Consider the following 19,953-nt stretch of genomic DNA (forward strand, 5'->3'; position numbering starts at 1 on the left):
AAGCGGTATCAGGTCGGCTGTTTTGCTTTCGTGGATGACTTCGCAATCCTGTCTAGTAATTACAACACGGCTACCGAGCACACAAATATACTAAGACAGTAAGCAGAAATTTCCTTTGAAAGATTAAAAAAGTATGACAAATATCAAAGTAGCCCCTCATCAGTCGAAGAAAGGGTATGGTAGAACTGGATGAGTTTACATTTTCTCTCTCGGGGAAATCGTACATGTGAAATTTAGCGAAACAGATGCCAACAACACAAGGCGACAGAAGGTGACCCCTGCTTTTCGCAAAAATGATGCTTTACCCGAGAGAAAAGCTATCTCAGGATGAACTAAACTAAGAGGATATAGCACGACAGTCAGAGTTTTTGTATGCCAGTGAATATCTCTGAATGACATGAATGTCACGACTATAAGCACAGTCGGTCTAAAGGCCCAAGCTACACAAGCCGTCAGAAGAAGCCCAACTATAAGATTTCTATACAGGACGTACTCCACAAATAGCGGCGCGGCTACTTGGCGCGCCAGGAGGCCCTAAGTGTATAATTTGTGTACAGTGCATATCAGTATTAGCAGCGATAATTGACACAGATGAAAGGGTACCAGGGGAAAGGGGGGTGGGAGGGAGTGAGGGAAGGAGGGAGGGGGGGAGGGAGGGAAGGGTAAGGTCGCCAAATAATAAGTCGCGTATCAGCAAATATATTCTCGAGCCGGCCGTCACCATAAGATAAGCCGAGAAAAATATCTTCCGTAATAAAATTGATGTACTGTACGGATTATGAGGAAGGGAAATCTACACCAGGAAAATGAAAGACTAATCTAGTCAGTTAGAACAAGAAGTGCAGAACTTTATGGGCATCTGTTAAGGATAGATGGGAAGAGGCTGACAAACAGATTTTTTAAGATACTTGAGAGCAGACCTGAAGTTGTTGACAAATGGTTCATGGAGATGAGAAATGATCATGAAAAGGCTGAATTAAATCAAGGTGACATGGCAGATCGGACAAAATACAGGTCAGCGGACGACACGTTTCAAGGTTTTCGTAAAGATCAGAAACTGAGCAGAGGACAGACAAAGAAAAGAAGACAGGATGTCAGAGAAAGATTGTAAATATTTTGGGCTGTGAAGAAGGCTAGTAGTAATGTATGTTACCTAGCATAGTCATCAATTGCCTTTACCTAAATAAAATAAAAAAAAGTGCCGTGTCTTTACCAACCACAGGAGTCTATTTTGTTACCATATTGTCATAAAAAAAGTACGAAACATTTACAAAAAAATACGATACATTGTGAAGGAGCATGTGATGACCAGTTTTGTGAGTATAGCGTTTCACTCCACAATGAGTTTACATGGATATTCGTCATCTGTCAATGCCATTTGGTGATGATATGGTGACTAATTCCACGTTACAGGCTGTTAAAAGTGAAGAGACGTCGTCCGATGTAGTTTCGTGCATTGTTCTCGAAGTTACAATATTGGCCGAATAGAACACTGGGCATTCCACATACTCCTTACACTGAAATATTATCCATAACAAATTTGAGTACTATTAATAATCTTCGCAAATGTTAATTTCTAGTTGCATCCGCTTATAAATTACGTAAATATGTTCAGACAGATTCGCCGCTAATCACTGGAAATACAATACAGTGTGTCAAATGCATCGTAATGCCATTGTTGAGGGGCAAACAGAACAGATCGGAAATATGTAAATTGATTATCTGTTTAAATAACTCAGCTTGCCGAAGCTTATTCATCAATTTCATAATGATGATAGGGACGAAGCATACATATATGCCTTTTCAAAAATTTAATGAACTTGCATAAAATCTGTAGCGAAACTATTTTACAGGATTGTGCTAGTTCGAAAATGTTTACAAGATGTCTTCACTTTCATTAAGGTCACTTTTTACAACTGCAGTGGAGTAGTCTACTTATCGGTGATATAACAGACACTGTGTTCATAGGAAATAATTTCAGCAACGTGGTCCAGTACTGCAGGGTATCCTATCATACATTTAGATCATATGGAACGTCGATCCCAATAATTAGGAACATATTCTTCGAAGCCGAAATGTAATATTCATATGTTTTTCCGTCGGCTTTGTTCTTTGTTACACTAACCACACAGTTTGTGATATCGTGCGCATCTTTCGTAAAATAATCCTGTGCAAATCATTTAGTCTTACGGTCACGCTACAATTTTATGTATCGATCTACGGATGAAATATTCCTGAGAAACATGACTCGTTCAGCAAATGCATCTCACCTGAAATAATTGCTGGAAACTCTTTGAATACTTTATTTCAGTCGATTATCCTTCGACTCTGTTTGTCGACTGGATTCTATTTCCCTAAATCACACAAGTGTGATTATTCATTCTGACCGTAAATCTCCCAGGTTCCAGTTACACGGAAAGTTCGACTGGTTTACTCACTGGGAACCAATTTAATTTGCTCCAGATACCTGTTTTTAAGGTTTCACCATAGTTAAGAATTATACACTTATGCCGTCAGGCTGTTATTTCACCTGCCTATTGTGAGTAATAAGATAGTTATGCCGTCTTTTGCGACTGCTATAAAGTCTTATTTGGACTAAACGCTTTTTGATTTATTTGCAACAACTTCTGCGATTTTTTTTTTTTTTTGTTCCTACATTATTGTAAGGCACTTGCTCGACCAATTCTTGAGTATACTTCATCAATATGGAATCCTTGCCAGGTACGACTGATAGAAGAGATGGAGAAGATGCAACGAAGAACATCGCCTTTAATCACGGCATCGTTTGGCCGGCACGAGAGCGTTACAGAGATGCTCAACGAACATCAGTGGCAGAAGTTACAAGAGAGGCGTTGTGTATCACGGAGAGGTTTACTAATGAAATTTCGGGAGAGCACTTTCCTATAGGGTCGAACAACATTTTACATTCTCATAGATCTTGCGAAGTGACAACGGCGATAAAATTTGAGAAATTACAGCTAATATAGAGGCTTACAGACAATCTTTCTTCTCATGCGACATTCGCGTGTAGAACAGGGTAGGAGAGATAACTTAAGTGGTACCAAAAGTACCCTCTACCACACACCGGTTCAGAGAATGATATAGATGCAGATTTCCATGCCTTCCTCTATACACAAACGATCGATTTTTAACACACTTCGAAAACAAAGTACAGTACTCGAGGTGAATGTGGATATGTAAAACACGCAAACGAGAAAATATTGTGTAAGTTCGTTGAGTAACAAATCGAACGACTGTGTATAGAAGAACGCATGGAAATAATGTAAAAACAAAAACTGATCACTGAAGATACGTTAAATAAACCGAAACGCATGTATGCCAGATAAGACTTTATATAGTTGCAAAAGACAGCATAACTCCCACATTACTTGTAAAACTGCGACTGCGCAATAGGGAATTCAAAAACCAAAAGGGCAATACGTACTTGCTGTTGCATTTATGAATTATGGGCGAAGGAGACGCAAAACAATCATTTCACTTCGCAAAAGTATTCCTCTGCCCTACTCATAAAATGAAGCAAAATAAATGCTCAATTGTTTAGAGTCACTCGAGTCATTCGATAGTTTGAAATGATCGATAGCTTCCGTTGGTTTGTCGCATAAAGTGCTTGTCGGATTCAGTATCTGCGATGTTTCATTGTTTAGTAAAAATGGCTCTGAGCACTACGGGACTTAACATCTATGGTCATCAGTCCTCTAGAACTTAGAACTACTTAAACCTAACTAGCCTAAGGACATCACACAACACCGAGTCATCACGAGGCAGAGAAAATCTCTAACCCCGCCGGGAATCGAACCCGGGCGCGGGAAGCGAGAACGCTCCCGCACGACCACGCATTGTTTACTTGGAATGTGGATTTAAAAACTGCAGCGTACGCCAATGGTACCAGTGATTTTAATTCCTGCCTAATTGATTGGAAAATAAAAAGAAGTGATAAATTGCTTCTTCTGAATCGTCGACGAACGTGAAAATACGGTACGAATTTGTGAGCCGTCTTATGAAGCATCGAACACCAAAGTTTCTGCCCTATAATATTTACACTATTGTGAGATATATTTCAGTGAAACTGAAGATGGTTTTCTTTGTTATACGACGGCTACACGCGTGATGCACGTGGACACTGAACTTAACCGGAACTGAGACGTAGAATTGTGCCTTCTTGGCTACGTTACAGCAACAGCTGCATGACACTACTTTGCAATCCAGGAGCACGTACATACGACGCACGAGTTGTTGATGTTGACACTTCTCCGCCAATAGGGGGAACTTGGCTCGCTGACTAGGTCAACGAACACAGGAGGAGTGATTTGGCTGCTGTTGAGGCCGCATATCACGTGAGTGTATTGGGCTACTGCCTGAGCTTACCAGCAGCTGACCATTTTCGCAGGAAATGGTAGTTTGTGATTTTCTAACGTGTGCCATTCTGCCAGTCTCAAGGATGTCTCCTGCTCACATTATACGTTCTCACCCGAACGAATATGAAATAAATATTGCATTTCTGCCTGTGGAATGTTCCGTACAAAGCATCATCACCCAGTGCTGCCATTTTCTACTGAGACATATTTCTTATTCTTGTTGATTTACCCTCCTTACGATCCATCATATTTATTCAGGGGGATTACAGAATTGTTTGATTCCCCCCGTCTGAGTTGACCCATGACGTCATCAATATGGCGGAAATGGCTATTCTAAGCGTCTCCAATGTGGCGCCTTTCACGTCACTACATACACATGGCAACAAACACGAAAATACATATAAATAATACAATCAAACTAACGGGTCAAGCGCGGGAAATTGGGGATTTTAGGGCGAGGACAAGCTAAGTATAATAGAAAAAAGCACACCACAATCCCAAAACACAACATGGCGAACAAAAACAAAAAACAAAAAGAATTACAACATTCCGCTAGACCAACAAAATCTGCAGGAATCGAACACTTCCCTTGACCTATATAGGTCAACCACAGGTGACGACACTAATACCTACAACTAAAACTATGGGAACTGGAATCGGGCATTTCCTTGACCTACATAGATCAACCACAGATGACAATACCAAAACACCAACACCTACAACTACAAAACATAAAACCAAAACCACAACCTCAAAATTCCACAAATCAAAGAGCCCTACATAAATTAAAACATGTTCAATGCACCATAAATACACAAAACATTGCAACTCGAGAAGAACAACAACAACAAAATTACTTATCACCAGCAAATTCCGGTGCTTCAAACTACATCGGCCATCCCAAACACTCCTCCCCCCCCCCCCCCCCAGATACACACACACACACACACACACATTAAACGTCCATCACACTACAAACAACAAACCAATAACCCCTAACGAAAACGTCAAAAAAAAAAAAAAAAAACACTGAAGAAACTTCCAAACCTTATGTCTGGAATTACAAACATAGCTGCCAATGAATTCACACCCTCAACACCAAGACTCAAATAAACCCACTACAACACATTGTACTCAGCACATACACACACACACACTACCAGAGGGCACCATGAAACACAAAAAGACGACACCTACAACAAACCAACTCATAAACACTGTGCCATAATGGCATCACACACCACAACACCCTTACGTCACAGGTCAAAGCAGACGGCTGGAATCGGACGCTTCCATTGACTCACCAATTCTTCAAAAATTATTCACACATTCCTTCACTTGGCATTTTCTTTGTTTTCCATTGGTGTTTTTGGCCTTTCTTTCTAAGTTTCTGATCATTTGTGCTTCTGTTCTTTTAAAGATACCAAACTTTCATCTTTCCTTCTGTAAACTTCTTATTGTCCTGATTCACACATCTGTTGCTTGTATAAAGCACTTCAGACAAACGAGAACATCAGCTTTCCACATCCCATAAATTCTAGCACACTATTCCACCTGTGAGCTTTGACCAAAGCCATCACACTGCTCACGAAGACGCAACATATGCAAGATTCCCAAATGGTGACCAATACTCGTAAACACACAAAAATACTTTTAAATAAATCCTTAAAAAAATTATTCTTCACACCTAATGGGAGATCATGAAAAACAATTAAACATAGTATCGGCAACTAGAATTGAGCTGAGCACACAGAGCTATACCAAACTAATTAAATCCTAAAAGAAAACGCAGTACACACCTAATGAGAAACCACAAAAAATTATGAAACATGGACCCATAACTTGAATTTATTGAGCCATGTAGCTAAAGTACACAGAGAGACCCCGAAAAAATCATCAAAGGAATTGTGACACATTGGGAAAAGATGGCCAAATATTTATGAGAACCAAGTTTCTAAATATGATTGCTAATTGTTTCTCTTGTAGAAATTTAAGCAGCAGTCTTAAGTTCCTGCCTAGCCACACCCTCAGAAATTGTGACATCTCCGAAATAAACAGCGTAGTTTATGATAGCTATTAAGGCAATCAAAGATGACATTTCGTAACAAGCTGTTTACATTCTTCGCATCGTGCAACACACATGATGCCACACGTGATGTCGTGGTTCAAAGCCAAGAACTGGAATCGCACACTAGAACTGACCCTTCACATCTAGTGTAGTCCCTACCCAAAAAAATAGTGGTTTACACCTGCATGATTTCATTACACCAGCATTGTCACTGGAGAGTTCTCTTGATCAATTTCATCTGTCATAGAGGTGAAACAGGTAAAGGTAGTTCTTAAAAACTGTGTGCCTCAGCTGTGTCAAAATTTTTGGAAACTGGGATCTCTGTTGGACAAAGTGGAGGTGTGGAATTAACTGTGGCCATGTGGAAGGAACTATGCCCGCTTTCACCTATAGGGATATATCGCAAAATTTAAGTCAGGAGGAACATCTGAATCTAACCTCAAAAAAATGAGGCTGCAGACCTTGTTCTGTTCCTGATACTACTTTTTAAGTGATTTAACACTTACCTTTTCCGTTTTACCCACACACTTAATATTTTCATTTCTCCTCCTCTGATACTGCTAAAGAAGAGCTTCTGAATAAATATTAGTTCTAGAGCTCGTGCTACTTATCTTGTCATGAGTTTCACTTTGCTTGTTTGCTATTTGTGGTAACTGAACCATCATATTTAACTCATGACATAATGATGATGAGGTGTATGACATCACATTTACATGGTGTATTTATAAGCAGATGACAAGGCATTTTGAAGTATGTGTTTTTTTTGTAGTGCCGTCTCTGCCTAAAGTGCACTTCGGTGTCAGTAGCTCTTCCGCAGCATGCTGCTGTTGGCAGTTCGTTACCATTGGTCATAGCCAAATGGTTGACAGTATCAGTAGTCAATGAGAACAGTTGAATCTAATGACTTGTTTGGGTGACAGATACAAACTGATTACTTTTATTTTTGACACTGACATCAAGAGACCAACGATTATTGATCTGGCTATTATGGTTTGTAAGGTTCATTATTGGTTTTCGTATTTATTTCTTTTATTGTATGTATCTCAGATGTGACAGAAGTCCTTGGAATACTGTTTTGTAATTTTTGGCAAAAACAGTGAATGGGGCTGAGGAATGCTGGCTGTGGTGATGGACTGATCTGTACCTTAGCTAGGTGCTCAGTTCAAAAACTTTCTGCAGTATTTTCAGAATGTCTTGATTTCTGAGGTGGTGATTGGGCAGGAACCTAACACTATAATTTCAAGTTTACAGAATATTCCGTTTTATATGGCAGTATTTTGTACAATGTATTCCATTTGCCACCACATAATTTGATATGAGCACTTGATATCTCGATGCCATTTATTGAACACCATTTTCTCATTGATTCTGCTATATTGTCTAGTCATCTGACTCATGATTTGTCATGTTCACTTGCCATCAGTCAACATGCAAAAAGTTACCAACTGCAACATGCAGTGGAGGAGCTGCTGACACCGTAAGTGCACCTTAACCATTGTGTGTCTTGGGTGTTTATTCGATACATAGAAGATTATTAAGGATAAAAGTCGCATGTTGCACAAAGAAATTTGTGCAGGACATCTAACATACATTTTCTTTAAAAGTCTGGATTGTTGAATGACTATGTGAAAAGCCATGGATGTGGGACAGAAATGAAAATGGTTTGGGTTGCTACATCCTGTACCAGCTATGGATTTATGGGGTGGTACTGGGAAGGCATTATTTGGAGGTTTATTTGCAGTGGATTGATCTGAAAGGTCAAGGCACACCTTCTATGATATTGAAACAAATACTAACAAAGAGATAGAGGGGCTGACCAGTACTTACCTCAGCTCAGTACAGCCGATAGATAACACAAAACAGAACAGAAAATTTACATTCCTAGATTTCGGAACTTTGTTCCTTCATCAGGGAGGAGAGAGGGAAAAAAGGGAAGAAGGGAAAGTGGATTTAGTTACTCACAACCCAGGTTATGAAGCAACAGGGAAAGGGAAACAGGGAGGGTAGCAAGGATGGAGGCATGGTTGTCAGAGGGAATGATATTGCTATGTTGACCCCCCCCCCCCCCCCCCCAAATGTTGTTATATGGTTAGTGAACACCCATGAAATGAATTTAATTAGACAGGTCAGTTAAAGATAATGATACCAATTTTAGATTGAGTTTGACTATACTCTTCATTTTAGTTTATATTGCACCAAATGACTTTACTTGCCTTTTCTTTTAGTGACACCTGTGTTAGATAGAGGATCTATTAGAAATAATCAACTTGTCTGTGACACTCAGAAATTGCTGCTTCATGGCTTTATTTGGAGAACATGTAGAACACATAATCACTATTTAATAATAATCCCAGAAAGGACCTAGCAAAAGTGCCTTGGATATCTCATACCAGTGATCAGTTTTACACAGGTATTCTAATTTTCTGAGTCAAATGCTATGTGGTTTTGTCCAGATATGACAGTAGAAAAGTGGTGACTGACTTTTTAAAGTGGACTGAGAGGAGTACATGAAGATGAGCATGGGTAATAGTGGCATGTTTGTTGGCCTGAGGTCAGCTTTCCTAATGGACTGGAGCTAGTGCAAGGCATACAGCCAATAGATAACACAAAACAGAACAGAAAATTTACATTCCTAGCTTTCGGAACTTCGTTCCTTCATCAGGGTCCTGCACTGACCAGTGAGTGTCGTTGATGTGTACAGTGATAAAGAGTAAAACTGTTGTTATACCAAGGAACTTTATACAACAGGGACCAACCAAAGGAGGCAGTGCAGTTGTTACGACACTGGATGTATGCAGAAGACAGGGCTTGCTCCGTCTGGCCATCATGATTTAGGTTTTCCACGAGTTTTGTAAGCTACTTCAGGCAAGTCTGGTATAGGTCCTTCACCAAGGCCACATCCAACCACATTACATGTTCTCATAAAGTATACTTATATACTATATGTATTTGTATATTTTTTGAGATATTAATTTTGATTGTATTATGATGACAAATCCAACATCATCGTAAGATGATCTCTGGAAATACCATTTGAACCTATTAGTTGTGCAAAATTTTTGAACTAGTAGTAACAACTATCAAATTATTAGAGTCAGTACTGACAAATATCAAAATAATGTTGAAGAGCTAATATGCCAAGAATTATCTAGAATTGTGGATAACCTTATGTTTGCTTGGGTCATCAGGTTTATATCTACTTGCTCAGTTATTAATACTTTTACTTAAAGAGGTCTTTCTGAATTGAATAATTATGATTAGCTGAAAGTAAGAGCTATTTTAAATATACTTTTTAATATATTTATATACCAGTAACTTCGTGAAATGATTAAATAAATATTTCTTAAAATATTTAATGTCATTTCTGATATAATTCTCATTCATAAGCATTATTGATTAGTGACAGAGAGAGAGACACACACACACACACACACACATCATTCATAAGCATTATTGATTAGTGACAGAGAGAGAGACACACACACACACACACACACACACACACACACACAGAGAGAGAGAGATAGAGAGAGAGAGAGAGAGAGAGAGAGACATTAACATAATTTGACAAGACTCTAGGTCTTTCCTACCTTTTGTGCTCGCTGCCGTTCAATCTGACTGACTAGGGCTGCACTCTGGGTATGAGATTCTTTCATTAAGGGCTCCATTCCCTGCATTATTACTTGCGCTCCCAGAAACTTATTCAGCAACGAACGTGCCTCAATATCTTCCTCTGTGTCATCTTCTTGTGCCCCTGTTATGGAATAAATATCCATATTTATAAAAAAATCTGAGTATAGGCAATGTTACAATACAATATATAAATAGTATTAAAATAATTCTACCTAAGAACACACCTCGACAAAATAGAAAGAGCTACTATAATACATAAGTCATCTTTTTGAAGAGGCTGATGAGGTTATGTGAAGTCAGACATGTTAATTATTGCTCTAGATAACACACTTTTTTGCAAGTTTCACTTCTTGCTTTATGCAACCTAGGTCTTGCATTCCAAGCCCAGTTTCTAGTGTTACTCTTTCAGAGACATTATGCATTGCTTCTGATGGACTATGAAGGACAATATTTACAACTGCTAAAGAAATTAACTGGTAATTTAATTTCTAGTGATGCAGCCAGAACTCATGTCAGCATATCTTTATCTGTCTCTGGAGGAGTCTCATCAATTAAACTTTGCATTACTACCCTATTGCTACATTTCTGCATATCGGGATGTGCAACTCTAAGACTTTTCTCTTTCTGTCAGCATTACACAACTGAATAGAAACTGTTGTAGAACAGAAATGGGACGTTTCCAGATGTGGGTTCCTGTTCAAAATATTATGTACTCACTCCCCTCTAAAAGTCCTAGAAGTATGTAACGGGAATTTCTGAACACCCTGTACAATCTTCCTGGAAACTCAATATTTAATGTCCTGTTAGGGAAATATGTTGTCAGATTTGCAGTCTGCTCCTGTATGACGATGAGTGGCAATGTAAATGCTTGTAGACAAGCCATTACTTAAAAGAAGTGGACTATTCAAGTGTTAAACATGCAAGTAAATCAGTATAGGTGTGTGTGTGTGTGTGTGTGTGTGTGTGTGTGTGTGTGTGTGTGTTTCTCAGTAAATCGTTTTCCTCATTCACATATTAAATATGTCAATGCTGTCAATGACAGCAATCTAAAGAGGGTAGCTTATTGAGAGTAGCTTATTTTTTTGTCTCTTGTGAGGTCCAGAAGGTGATGCTGGCATTTGTAGGTAGGTTTCAGACAGCCAAATGTACCACATGTAAAGTTCTTCACTATGTGTCACATGTTTATCTCTATCCTGTGGATGGCTGTCACAAATGCTTGAACTTTGTAACTTTTTATGCAGATGACAGAAAAATGGAGGATAAAACTAAGTGTTGGAAAATAGCATACCACTGCTGCGTAGCATCACTGATCTGTCAGTCAATGAGACACTGGTGTTTTGAAATTTAGTCAAGCACATTTTTGTACAACCTAGTGATCAACAACCGTACATCACCACCTCCCTTTTCATTACCAACAGCATTCCAGGGACACAGTTCTTCTACTATCATGAATCAGATACATTATTACAGCTTACACTAGCAACCTATTACCCTCTCAACACTAGCATGCATTATGGACACAATTATGGAGAATTGGAACAATGCACTTTCCATGTAAAGCAAAATTATGTTTAGGAAAAAAGTTTTTATTGTTCATTAACACTGTAAGGACATTTTTAAAGAATTCTCCAGAAAGACATCCTAGCAATTGGCTCCTAGCATTTAATTTCTTGTAATTAGTTTATTTGCAAGTTCTGATGAGCAAGGGAACTATAAATCCTTGCAACATACCTTTGATATTTAAACACTGCAGATAAGTAGTCTATAAAATAGATCTATTTGTATTTAGTCTCTATGAAATATCATGACAATTTTGACTGCAAACCAGGTTTACTTTCAGAGGAAGGAACTCGATTTGAGCATTCATTAGCTTGGTTGTGGAAAATTGTACAAAACTTTGTTGTAAACATCATCACATGTCCTTGCCACTTTTGCATCCAGTGGATCCAAATTGCATCTGACTGACCTTATAGTATAGAAATTAGAAGTCTGTTTGCTTGTACGTTTAAGAAGGAAGAAAGATTAGGCTTTATCTTCTCTTTGATTAAGGATGTTGACAGAGTCCTTTTCAAAGGAACCATCTCAACTTAACAGCTTGTTTTAATGGATTTTAGCAAACCTAAATATGGATGGCAGGAACTGGTATTTTAACTTGCTCCTCCTAAATACAACATATACTACAAATTGTGCACAACAACATACACTGAAACAATTTGTTTTGTTACAAGAATGTCACAAGTACTTAGAATTATCTATACAATAATTTAGTTTTTTCTTAATTCTCATTGTTTAAGTGTACCATTTCTGTAAAGCTTTATCTGTTAACTACTATTCTGATTAACTAGTGCTTAGAACACTTAAAATCAATGATCCTGACATCTCTGAGAGCAGATCGATAAGCTAAATAAAAAATATTTGTAAGTTATAATGGTACAAAGGAACTATATTAGGTGAATTACAACTTACCCTGTTCAGAGTTTCTCATACGATTCAGTACATCATGTACATCGGTCACTTTCGACTGATTGTCAAGAAATGACCTATTGTCTTTGTCAGCCTTCGGTGTACTCTGATTACTGCCTGACGAGCTCACACGGACCTCTATTGTTGATGACTGTTTGACACCTGGTGAGCCTGACAGCAAGAAATCTTGTCTTCAGATACTTTTAATGATTAAAAGAACAGTAATACTCTATTACAACTCAAAATTTAACCAGTTATAATCTGTTTTTAAATGTTAACAATGAATAAAATACTTCTTTAAGTGTTTATCTATGGAACAGCTATAGATTGATTTCAGTGTTGTATGTAAGATGATGGGCAAGAGATCAAACTTTTGAATTCTGTCCACCATAACTATTCTTCAAAGTCGGTAACTGTTATTATACAAGGCGTCAGGAGATATATTAGCGCAACAGCACAGCAGCACAGCAGATGTCAGACATTTGTACCTATACTCAGATGATGTAATTTTTGAATCTGTCCTCATTTTATTGTTCTCATTAATTAATTTTAATTGAAAGAAATCTCAGAAATATTGTTGTTTGTTGCAACAATTAGTGCTCAAATTGGAGTGTTTGGGCTTTAACCAAATATACGCTGTAGTAACACTGTTCACGTTTATGTCACACTTCACTTAGCGTAGACCGGGACTGTGTCCTAGGCATGCCCGATGTTAACTGACTGGGCCCGGCCCGTGCTGCTGGAGTTGTTGTTGTTGTTATGCCAGCAGAGGTTGTGTCCGAATTCTCGCGTGCCCTCTGGTGGACGGGACTCTACTTGCGGCAACTACCGTCCGTGACGTGCTGTGCCAATGTGCGCCTCCCGCGATCTTTCTGGTGGCTACTGCACTCCTCCTCCTTCGGGGGGTGAAGCCACTGTGATCCACTGCGTCGGAAGGTGGAGCGTTGGGCAGGAGCGATGACCTCCACATCCATTGGATGGCCGGAGTCAAGGGGATCTGCCAATCCTCGAGCTGGAACCTTCGAATACGGCTGGAAGTGACCCACACGAAGAGGCCCCTGTCATCCCACAACCGGAGCCCGGGACAGAACGGGCGACAAGCTGTCGAACTCCAGATCCTGTTCCACCTCGGGAGGGGCAAGACCCAGTGGTGGGGATGTAGGGGAAGGGACGACCACAGGTGAACCAGCCTCCTGAGAAACCGGGCCTGCTAGGGGGGCCGGCTCTCGCTGGGGCATCTCGAACGATGGCGATGCCGGTGCTGGAGCTACTGGAGGCTGCCAAGGCTGAGAACCATTGCAGTGCGGCAGAGTCACAGCGGGGAGAGGAGGTAACGTCCCCTGTGAAACCAACACAGGTGCCAGCAATGGGGAAGCCGGCGTCCGAGAGGTCGGAGGGTTAGTGCCCGAACATGGACGTAGCTGATTTTGGTGACGACGTACCACTCGGTCCCCCGCCTGCAAGGTATAGAGCCGGCGGCCATTTCGGTGCAGGACCACCGCCGGTATCCAACGTGGATTGCGACCAAACCCACGGGCCCAGACCGACATACCCAGTGGAAAACCAGGTACTCCGTTTTGTGAAGACTGGCGAGGACCAGGCCAGAGGAGGTGCAGCAGAGTCCTAGGTTGACACCCATGGAGGAGCTCTGTGGGGCTGCAATCTCCCATTGGTGTGGTCCGGTATGCCGTCAGGAAAAACGTCAATGCTTCCTCCGCAGGAAATTCATGCACATTCTTTTTCATCTGCATCTTAAATGTGCGCACCATGCGCTCGGCTTCCCCATTCGATTGTGGATGGAAGGGGGGAGAGCAAACATGCCGAATACCGAAGCGCCTACAAAAATCCTGGAAGGTCTGCGAAATAAACTGCGGTCCATTGTCCGAGACCAGGGTGATTGGCAGACCTTCCACAGAAAAGATTTTTGCTAGTGCCTGGATTGCAACTTCTGAAGTGGTTGAGGAGCAGCGAACCACATATGGGAATCGGGAATAAGCATCAATGACAATGAGCCAAAAGCCATTGAGAAACGGGCCTGCAAAATTGATGTGAACATGTTCCCATGCTTGGGTTGCCGGCGGCCATGAAGAGAACGCTGCCCTGGGAGATGCTTGTTGGCTCACACACTGGGAACAGGCGGCCACCAAGTGCTCAATTTCTCTGTCAATACCGGGCCAGTACACATGTCTGTGAGCCAAGGTTTTAGTACGGGAAACACCCCAGTGCCCCGCATGTAATAACGTGAGGACCTCCCATCGTAAACTTGCAGGAACAACCACGCGAGGAGCTGTATCATCGGTAGCCAAAGGAGAACTCCTTCCAAGACTGAGACGCGGTCTCGTAGAAGAAAATAATTACGAAGAGGGTCCGAGGCCCGGCCCGGAGGGCGGGATGACCACCCCTGCTGAATGAGGCGAACTACTTGCCAGAGAACCGGGTCAGCTGCCGTTTCCCTGGCGACTCGAGAACTAGTGATCAGAAAGCCACTCAAAATTTAACCAGTTATAATCTGTTTTTAAATGTTAACAATGAATAAAATACTTCTTTAAGTGTTTATCTATGGAACAGCTATAGATTGATTTCAGTGTTGTATGTAAGATGATGGGCAAGAGATCAAACTTTTGAATTCTGTCCACCATAACTATTCTTCAAAGTCGGTAACTGTTATTATACAAGGCGTCAGGAGATATATTAGCGCAACAGCACAGCAGATGTCGAGACGTTTGTACCTATACTTAGATGATGTAATTTTTGAATCTGTCCTCATTTTATTGTTCTCATTAATTAATTTTAATTGAAAGAAATCTCAGAAATATTGTTGTTTGTTGCAACAATTAGTGCTCAAATTGGAGTGTTTGGGCTTTAACCAAATATACGCTGTAGTAACACTGTTCACGTTTACATCGCACTTCACTTAGCGTAGACCGGGACTGTGTCCTAGGCATGCCCGATGTTAACTGACTGGGCCCGGCCCGTGCTGCTGGAGTTGTTGTTGTTATGCCAGCAGAGGTCGCGTCCGAATTCTCGCGTGCCCTCTGGTGGACGGGACTCTACTTGCGGCAACTACCGTCCGTGACGCGCCGTGCCAATGTGCGCCTCCCGCGATCTTTCTGGTGGCTACTGCATACGCTATTATTCTTTCTTCCCTGAGGAACAAATCAACAGTTCCAAAAGCTAGTTATAGTTTTTCCCAGTTTATAAAATTGGTGTTAGTAGTACTTGGAGTTTTGTCTCCTGAAAGTAAGTACTTGCAAGCCATCTGCCTGTTGGTAATTTTACAGTTAATATTACAGTTCGCACAGTATGGCACATGTAGAGTCAAATAGGTACCAAAGCACTTGAGAATTGGAACACATTTTTGAAATGTGCTTAAAACCCATTGCTTAAAAAGTTATCAACAAAATATATGGGACATTTGTACCATATCTCCATCATTGAAATGTTGTGATGAAACAAATGGAAAAATTTCCTACAGATAATGCAATTATTAAAAAGCTGTTACAGAAAGGAAGAAAAACACTGAAAATGCAAAGTTAAGCTCAGCATTTGATGATGGGGGAAAGGTTACAAGAATTTTCTGGGAATCACTGAATCACACATATTACTTATTTAGAGACTATAGAAATATCGGATCCAGAACAGAGTCATACAGCAGATCAGTTTATATTTGACAGGATAGGTACAGTACAGTACTGGATCTTTGTCTGTTCCTATTGTGTTTGTAAGTAGTGTACCATTCACTATCACTGTATATCTAGTCTCATCCACAGATAATTTCTGATGAAAATGGGTTCATCAAAATTGACAGGAAAGAGTTTCCTCTGTAATCTTTTGATGGAAAATTGTCACTGCTTCATTACAGATCTACAAAGGGCAATTTTCGTATTGAATAGGAAAACTGTACATTTATCTGTATACTGTGAGGGGTAGCAGAATTTTACCAAAGGGATTCCAAAAGTGCCATTTTTTATATAAGGTTATTTTTTTTTTTTTTTTTTAAAGTTTGAGAACTTGTCATGCCTCGAGAAATAAATTTGACAGGAAGTATGCAAAGCTTGTTGTCTGTTGTTAAGCATTTGATAGTTATCCAGTCAGTATTTTTTGATGGTAGGGTACTGTTATACCTTAACATTAAGCTTATTTTGTTAGTATATCCAAAGCACATCATTTTATGTGATTAATACTAATACGGATGTAGGAAACCTTTGGGAACAACCATCTAATTGACCAGCAGAACCAACTCTTAAAAACATAGGGCTGAATCAAAATGGGCCTCATATTTCTGGTGTGGCATGCCATTGTGTCGCCAACACATGTGGCCTACAGAACTCATAACTCTGTGGCTGGATGTTGTACCAGACTGCAACCCATGTACTTCAAGAACCATAGTGTTTAAGAAGATCCAAACACCTTATTGGCTAGATATTTCACCATTTTTCCTTCCTTCCAATGTAGAAAGGATATTTCTTCTGCATTTGGGTCCACTTGTAGTATACCCACAGTATAGTGTGATCATGTTCTTCATACACTACTACAATTGCTCTACCCTCTAAAACTGAATGAAGTCTCAGGAAGCCTCGACAGATCAAATGCAAACATAATGTTGAGGGCAACTCCAATGCAGCTATGTCATTACTGCGCTGGGTGTTGGAACTGTCCCATTATGTACTCGCTAACAGCTGTACAAGGAAGCAACAGAGAAAAAAATTGGATACTCTATTTCTGTAATGTCCTATAAAGGTTAACATCTCCTGTAATTGCAAAACAATGCTGAAACTGCTGTCACAACGAGAAAATGGTATAACTTCTTGTGCATGACTTGTCATCCAAACAATTTAATTTTTACTAAGGTCACAGTGTTTCCCCTGCATTCAGCAATGGTAAATTTGCAGTTGAATAAAATCGGAGACAGTAACTTCCATAAATATATGAAAATAATACAAATTAATGAAAAGTTTGCTGCAGATTCCAGAAGGAGGAAAATGCTCCTCGTTGCCGATGCCCATGCTGTAGACTAAATCTTATTTCAGTAAAATATGTAAGTATGCAGTCTATTTCATTTACAATAAAAAATGTTTCATTCTGAATCTGAGGTATCTCCAGATATTACAAATAATGTTGCACTAATGTGTAGAAAACAGAGTAACATTTTCGTAAATTCTATTTTAAAGCAATTATGTGTCATTTTAAACTTGTCATGCCTTGTGTGTAACAAATCAGTAGTTTCAAAAATTTTTCACCTTGGTACAAATAAATCACATTTCACATTGGACTACCATAAAAAATGTAACATATAATGAACTACACTATGGTACATATGGCACTGGTTAACTTAAACTGATTCACACAATTTAAGAATGAGTTTATGAAATTACAGCTACCCTAGTTGAAAGAAATGGCAGCAGGAAATAGTTCATACAGACTTCAGCAATTTGTTTTATAATTGATAATCAAGTGGGAGATTTCATAACTTCTATTGTATACAGAAATTCTGAAGATGGTGTCTGTTGTGTAAATGGACTAATAGTGATACAAAGCTGAATATATTTTGTCTGTATTTCTACATTTGTACTCTGCAAGCCACCATGAAATGCATACGGAGCATATTTATCATTTTTTAGGGTCTCTTCAGTTCTAAACATGTACAGGGCTTAAATTATTCCGTGTGTGCTGTAATTAGTTTAATCTTGTATTTGTGGTCCCTACAGGAGCAGTATATAGGGGTAAGTGCATTTCAAGCTTCTTCACTGAATACTGATTTTTGAAACTTCATAAGCAGGCTTTTGTGTAATGGTTTATGTCTTATCTTCAAGGTTTTTAGCATTTCTGTGACGTTAACCCATGAGTCAAATGAACCTGTGACCATTCGTTACTGCTCTTATTTCCATTCATTAAATATGGTTGTTAGTCCTACTTGGCATGAGGCACACAATTGTTCTGTAAACAGTTTTCTTTGTACACTGACTGCTTGTTCCAAATATCCTGCTAATGAACCAATGTCTGACAAGTGCTTTACCTACGACTGAGTTTGTAAAGTTCACTAATTCCAATTGTGAGCCAGCGATATTGTAGTCATAGCATACTACAATGCTGCTTCTTTTAAAGTGCACAATATTACATATCTGAACATTTAAAACAAGCTGGAAATTTTTGCATCACTTTGAAATCTTATCAAGACCTCCCTGATATTTGTGCAGCTTTCTCAGACAGTACTTCTTGTAGATTATTTATGTCATCTGAAAAAATGTCTTGGGATACTTTTAATATTGGCTGCTAGGATACTAATATACAACATGAACAACAAGTGTCTGAATACATTTCTCTAGAACACACCAGCAGTTACTTCAATTTTTGTTGGACTCTCCATCTAATATAACGTACTGCCCTCCCTTCTAAGAAATTCGCAACCCAGATTTAAATTTTGTTTGTTGCCCCATGCAATTGTGCTTTTGTTAATAAATGTTGGTGTGGTACAGACTCAAATTTTTTTGGAAGTCAGAAAGTACTGCTTCTACCTGACTGCCTTGATTCATGGCTTTCAGGGTGCCACATTAAATAATCATGAGTTGGGTATTGCATGAATGATGCTTTTGGTATCTATGATGGGTGGCATGTAGGAGCTCATTCTGTTTGACACAAATTAGAATTGAGTTCATTATATGGATAAAATGATATTGATGTTTTGCTGATCACTTCTGCTATCTTTCTTTTAGACTGGCATGACCTAAGTTTCATTCCAACCAATGGGCATAGTTTTGTATTTGATGAATCTATGATACTTCATGGTTGAAGTGGGAGCTAACTCATCTGCAAATTCTATACAGACAGAGATTCCATCAAGTCCTGGAGCCTTGTGTAATTTTAGCACTTTAAGCTGTTTCTCAACATTGCTAGCTCTGATATCTGTGTCGCTCATCTTTGCAGTGCTATGAGAAAATGGAGCAGTGCTTCTGAGTGTTCCTTTGCAAGAGAAAGATTGAAAATGGAGTTTAGCATTTTAAATTTTTATTGCTACCCTCAATTTCGGTTCCTTTGTCACCCCTGATGTCTGAACATTGACTTGGGTGCCACTGGCAGCTTTCACATATGATCAGAATACTGTAATATTGATTGAAACAAAGATTTACTAATTGAAATTAAGATGAAAAATAGTGTCTATAAAATCAGTATCTAAAATAAGTGAGGATATTTACCAATTTGATGTTGACAATGATGTTACAGACCATGTATAGAAACCCCATTACATCAAGAAGCAGTCCATGTTGTGTTGGTTTTGTTACATCTGATGCTTGTTTTATAGAGAGCACTAAAATATTTAAATTCAAGTAAAGAATGTTTTTCACATTTCCAACCATACAAAGTTAAATGCTCTCTTGACGGAACTAACGGTATGTCTGTTGTCCATAATTTTAC

The 19,953-nt window shown here is 39.4% G+C and overlaps 1 protein-coding gene across 1 annotated transcript in view; it reads right to left on the bottom strand.

Moving 5' to 3' along the window:
• Nucleotides 1–19,953, bottom strand: part of LOC126166863 (microtubule-associated protein futsch-like) — a 474,845-nt gene that overhangs the window by 84,347 nt on the left and 370,545 nt on the right. The window contains exons 13-14 of the mRNA XM_049920436.1: nucleotides 12,544–12,711; nucleotides 10,035–10,198 (exon numbers count right to left, since the gene is read on the bottom strand). Of these exons, the coding sequence (XP_049776393.1) occupies nucleotides 10,035–10,198; nucleotides 12,544–12,711 (332 nt within the window). The remainder of the gene's footprint in view (nucleotides 1–10,034; nucleotides 10,199–12,543; nucleotides 12,712–19,953) is intronic.

The sequence above is a fragment of the Schistocerca cancellata genome, chromosome 1 (genome assembly GCF_023864275.1).
Source record: "Schistocerca cancellata isolate TAMUIC-IGC-003103 chromosome 1, iqSchCanc2.1, whole genome shotgun sequence".
NCBI classification, from domain to species: domain Eukaryota; kingdom Metazoa; phylum Arthropoda; class Insecta; order Orthoptera; family Acrididae; genus Schistocerca; species Schistocerca cancellata.